The sequence below is a fragment of the Antennarius striatus genome, chromosome 19, assembly GCF_040054535.1.
Source record: "Antennarius striatus isolate MH-2024 chromosome 19, ASM4005453v1, whole genome shotgun sequence".
Lineage (NCBI taxonomy): Eukaryota > Metazoa > Chordata > Actinopteri > Lophiiformes > Antennariidae > Antennarius > Antennarius striatus.
In genome coordinates, this window is record NC_090794.1 from 9828405 (window position 1) to 9834552 (window position 6148).

General features: G+C 38.8%; 1 protein-coding gene across 1 annotated transcript; it reads right to left on the reverse strand.

Annotated features, from left to right (window-relative positions):
- Positions 1 to 656: 656 nt before the first annotated feature.
- On the reverse strand, positions 657 to 1583 carry ora6 (olfactory receptor class A related 6). The gene has a single exon (XM_068343169.1). It carries the CDS (start codon positions 1581 to 1583, stop codon positions 657 to 659), a length of 927 nt encoding a protein of 308 aa, XP_068199270.1.
- Between the last annotated feature and the right edge of the window lie 4565 nt (positions 1584 to 6148).

Genomic DNA, 6148 nt, shown 5'->3' on the forward strand with positions numbered 1-6148 from the left:
TACAGTACAGATGATGAATAGTGCGCAAAATTTTTGTATGGTCTTTTTAAGTTCACTTTAATTTTAAATCAAATTTTAACACATCATCAAGTCATCATATCTCAGGTACATCATATTTTTGGTTGGTATTTTTAGTTAATAACATAGAATTAAAAATCAGTTTTATTGGCAGGCAAAAAAGTCAATCAAATGCAAGCAGTCAAGTATAGCAATTTGTGAAATGGTGATGATCTTTGAGTGCAAATTGTCCAGATATTGTGACAGCGTGAGTTAAAAATAAAAATTTCATGCCATGAATCCCGAAGATTGTCTTTTTTTTTATTTATTTCAAAAATAATACAATAATATCAATGATTAAATTGTATAGCCTTAATCCCATGAACTTCAAAAATACAAGTTCTAAGCACAGACTAAATTCTTAGTGTGGTGGACAGTAATAGACTTTGTACGTGATTATTAACTTTGACCATTTCCCGGCAAATTTTGGTGCTGTACATACATGTTTTTATTCCGTCAAAGAAAGTTAAGTACAAAAGATAGTCAGCGACAAAGATTATGTTATTATATCATAAAATATTCTTATATTATGAACGTTTTCAGACTAATTCCTGAACTGCTGTGTTATGATGATGAATGGTCTGAAGAAAAGATTTAAGTCACTTCTTTAACAGGGTCTTGAAAGAAAACAGGTTATTCCCAATCCCATACATGTACGGACTGATGGATGTATAAGAGGTTGAGATAAAGTACTCCATCTCTGCCCAAAAAGGTAAGTCGTGAGGGCTAAAAGTCAACTGTAAGATCAGGTAAAGAGTCCAGTCCACCTGGAACAATCCCATCGCAGCCAGCACAGCTATCGAACTTCGCTGGAGCCTTGGATCCTTTCTGCTCCTGACTAACTGGCTTGACCCGCTCACGCTCACTACCGGTGTCACCATCCTTCTCTTGTTCAGGATCACTGAGATGATGAGGCAGCTGGTGACTGTAACAATGATCAGTGGCAGCAGGTTGCACAGCAGGATGAACAGGTACTTGTAAATACCATTAGCTAAATGACAATTATATCTATCGCACTGGAAGAAGTCTGGAGGGCAGCCAGTGCTGTTACCAGTGCCATTCTCTGCAGAGTCCTTAGCACTTATGGCAAAAACAGGGATGCTTAGTAGCACGGAGAACATCACACAAACCCCAATCATCATCTTGGCTGACCTGATGCTGTCGAGGTAGATTTGGAGGTTGGCCCTCTTGTCGGCATTTCTCAGCTTCTGGTAGCGGTATACGCTGATGAGGACAGTGAAGAGAATGCTGCTAATTTCCCCAAACATGGTTAGGAACTTGAGTGAGCTACACAACCAAATGCTGGTGGTTGTGGAGGAAGTCTGGAGGAGGACGATGTCATAGATGTTGACAATAACAATTTCCTCCAAATTTGCTGAAGCCAGTCCTAAAAGAAAGAACTCAAACGATTTAATTTTGGAGTTCGTAGTTTGAATGATGGAAAATATGAGAAATACATTACCCACAAGTCCCACAACAGAAATCAATATTCTTATGCTGAGGAGATGGGGAGAGAAACCAATCATTCTTAAAAATAAGATCCAGCAAAATATTCTGTGTTCTTCTTTCTATAGAAATAGGCTGAGATATGAGTTCCCAGCATGGAGGAAAGCTTTTGTGTGTTTCCCGTCTTTTCTCTTTGATGCATCAACAACCAAAAACCTGTTATCCAGTTCTCAAAGGTGGCAAGAATCTTGATTGGTGATTGGCTGTGCTCATTATAGAGAAAGAAAAACAAGAGGATGCTGGAAACATTGAACGCTGGGAATCATTAAAGTTTTACCTCTGAGCTTTTCAGAGCTTCATCTTGAGACCGATGGAGGGATTGGTTGACAGCAGTGACGTGTTTTTCCGCTTTTCTGCAAGGTCTGAGTTATATTCTTTGATACTTCGCTTGTCTTAATTCTATCATGGTTTTTTTTTTTTACCAACACCCCAGATTTATATTTTTTTGTCATTCACATTTCTGTGAATGAAAAATGTACTTACTGACACATTTCTAAATCTACCCATTCATAAGATGCAATTTAAATACTGAGATAGGATAGCATTGTTGATTAGCATAGAGAAATAAATAATTTGACCTTGAGATAGCATCTCAGCTCAAGTAGTTTGTATCTGTCTGTCTGTCTGTCTGTCTGTCTGTCTGTCTGTCTGTCTGTCTGTCTGTCTGTCTGTCTGTCTGTCTGTCTGTCTGTCTGTCTGTCTGTCTGTCTATCTATAGAATTTATGGAATTTACTTTCGAAAATTCTGTTTTCCGTCATCAGATTTTGTATTGATAGTGGAAATGTTTGCAAGTGATGCCCAAACATCAATAGCATGTACACTTTCAGCTGTATCTCCAAACGTAATTTACAAGTAGCAAACTGGAAGAACGCAAAAGAGAAAAACAGAAGAATTAAAAATGGGCATCCTCAGCCAATTGATTTGATGAGATTTGAATGAGAAGCATATTTGTTTCACTCTTTCAGTTTAGTTAAATTGTAAGAGTAAATCATTAGTAATAATGATATAATAATAACTGTAAATTGTGTTTTGTTGTTTTGTGTTAATGTAGTGGACAAACAACGACATAATGGGCTTTCTGGACCCAGTTGTTCAGATCAGGCTAGTTCATGTCACAGCTTGTCTCTTTTCCTCTTGGAGTGTGCTGTCTAGTCAGCAGACGCTCCTCAACCGACCTGCATCCTGATTCAGCTTAATTGTGAATCCCACTGTGTGTGTGCTTGTGTGTGTGTGTGTGTGTGTGTGTGTGTGTGTGTGTGTAATGAAGGATAAGCTCATTGGAGGCAAATGGGTAAAGTAAGTGTTATGTAATGAGTCTGGACAGCACAGAAAGTTGTAGTCCATTTTCAGCATCCAGTATTTATCATAGACGTGATCAGATGGCACTTACCACTGATTCCAGTATTTCATCCTGTCAGGGTGCAGCATAGTTAACTTATTAGTTTCAAGCTCTTTTAAATACCCTATTCTTTTTCATTTTATCTCCAACAGAATGCCGCAAATGCACAGAGATGTGTTTGGTGTTTTCTACAAATCCCAATCTGTTTGGTTTGTGAACTCACTGGACCGTGTCTTTGAAAAACTACACCCTTATTAAGCCGAAACACTACTTTTTCACCCAAAACCACAAAAACAGAACACTAAATGGTACCACTTACAGGCACAGTAATATTTTGCACTTATGAACAACTGGACAACACACCAGAGAGCACAAACCACCATCTATCTCAGTTTCCCTTCCTGTCCTCGCATCTGTAAGTCATAGCAACATGATCGTTTGACCACCATAGTGTGATTCTGACCGTGACAACCTGCCCCAAGTAGCTGGAAGCACATATGAATAGTTACTAGTTTGATAAAAACAATATTTTCCTATGGTAATTTTCTTCAGGTTCTAGTAGTGATATAACCTTTTAAGATATGACCAAACATTAAACATAAATCAAAATAATTTTATCTGCAATTCAACCTTAGTTGCAAGTATGCATTATTATTATTTCTTATCTCACAGTGGTGAATTACCAGTCACAGTGGTTCACTATATAGATGTGAAAGTTCTGAATAACCAGATTAGGGGAATTTTTTTGGACTAGGATCAGAAGCAGGTGTGTTCTAGATCTTAGGAGGATGCCATTGCGAAACCTTGTCCAAGCATCATTCAGGGTGGAAGCAAAAATCTCTTAATTGCTCCTCCAACAGTAACAAATCCTTTAGTAACTCTTCAAGATGATTTACATCACAACCAAAATGGAATGGAATGTTAATTTGGCCACACCTCTGTAAGACATTGAATCCAAGTGTTTTAAAACATGAGTCATCTCTCTACAGATAAAATAAAACCCATGCCAGTAATACTTACATGCTCACATTGGTAGTGCTAACTTGCTAACATTTAATACTCGTTGTTTTGATCAATATCTGTCATATTCCAACATTTGTAAATTTGTTCATTAAACACAGCTTGGTTGAGAATGGAAATCCACTTTTGAAGTAAAGAACAAATTGTAAATGCAATGTGGTTGTCAACCTTAAAAAAAACTTGGTACTTTCACAAGTAAACAAAAAATGAACATTAGAACATATCACATACCACTTATCACATTACTATGACTCAGTGTATTACTGCTAGATATATCTCACTGTGGTTCCCACTCTACCAGAGTTTTTAAACCTGGTGTCCAGCTTTAAAAACTTTCCAACATTGGCTCGCAGGAAGCAATGTGTTTTCCATCAGCCGCCAAAGACTGGCCTGTCAAAGACAGCAGTAGACGACCAAATAGCAGACAGTGGAGCTAATCAACTGTGTGTGTGTGTGTGTGTGTGTGTGTGTGTGTGTGTGTGTGTGTGTGTGTGTGTGTGTGTGTGTGTTTGTGTTATTCTTTCTGACACAGGGGAGAGGCAGACTTTTAAGATTGTGGTGGTGTCAACCTCATGAGGGTCCTCCATGATCAGAGGGAGATCATCGAAAGTTTCCTATGTATAGAATATAGTTAGCATTTATTCAGCCGTTGTGAAGATATATCAGACAAAAATCATGAACCTATCTTCTTATTGATCTGCCATTACCATCCCTAATGCTAAGATGCTACCGTGGCTAAAAGGGATCAATCAAGAAAGACCCAGCTAGGTTCATCTCTTATAACCAGATCAGACTTTATTGTTACGTACAATTATACACAGTATACAATTACAGAAAGCGCAATCACACGTAAATTATTGTTGTAAAATTTGTTCTTTGCGTTTGACCCATCCCTGAGGGGCGGTGGGCAGCCCTGATGGCGCCCAGGGAGCAAGATGGTGATCTGTATCTTGCTCAAGGACTAGGAGAACTGAACCAACAACCATCCAATATGTGGACAATGTTCGTACCACCTAAGCCACAGCCGCCCTTCTCATGGCTCTGAGCCTTCTATTAGTTTAGTGGCAGATGCTCCACTTCTATCTCATTGGATTATGTCATTTGGTTTCATCAGATAATTCTTCGTGCCCAAATTCAGCCAGACTAGAAATCTAATCACAATGAAAACACCTGCAAGTGTGAAAGGGCTGTTAAAAAATACTGAAAGAAAATCCATCCATGGCTACATTTTCAATGTGTTGTTTGTTCTTTTAAGATAATCTTTTGCAGTGATATTTACAACGATTCTACTTGGGGTTTTTTGTTTGCTTGTGTTTTTTTGTAACACTAAGAAAAAATATTTCTCCTACATTTTGGGTCATCACAATCTGAAAAGCACCAATAGAGCACTTAACTTAAAAAATGCCACCATTATAATGCCATTACCAATTAATACCTGCAGTGGGAACTTTTGTGCTGTGAAATTTTCTGTGCTGTAAAACATTTAATGCAGACAAAACTTTTACTAAACACTGGTAAAAATATGGATTCACCAAGAATTATGTACAGTACTTGTGTAAATAGGCTCCATGTGAACAAATTAAACTTAAATGAAGACAATAAGAAGGAAGATAAATTTAATCAGGGACGTATATTGTTGCATTTTAATCATGTATTCAGTAAAGTTGTTCTAAAAATGCTTAAAAACCACTGACAGTCAGTTCCTCTGGAGCTTCGAACCCGTAATCCATCCACGGGCAGTCCTCCAGTCCACCCAATGTCCTTACATAAGGGGTCCATCACCGCCATGAGGAGGTCGTGGAAACTCTGATGGGACTCGAACCCAAAACCTTCTTGCTGTGACCATACTGGTAACATCTGCGCCACCGTGGACCCCCTAACAGACACCTCCGCGTAATTTCACGCCACAAGCGCATCCCTCCAAAAAAAAAAAAAGTTGACGGGGTGGATCCATAAAAAAGCCACCCTTAGCAGTCACGCGTGGATACCCCTTTAAAAAACTCACCATTTTGCCATCACACGCTCCAGCGCTGAAGTCGGATGAGGATGTTTTTGTTGTTGTTGGTACAAAAAAAACGTTTTTGTTTCCTTCGCGATCTGTAATCTACGACCGAGGGACTTCAGCGGAGCGTTTCTTCACTTGTACGGCAGGAAGGCGTGGTGTGTGTGTGTGTGTGTGTGTGTGTGTGTGTGTGTGTGTGTGTGTGTGTGTGTGTGTGTGTGTG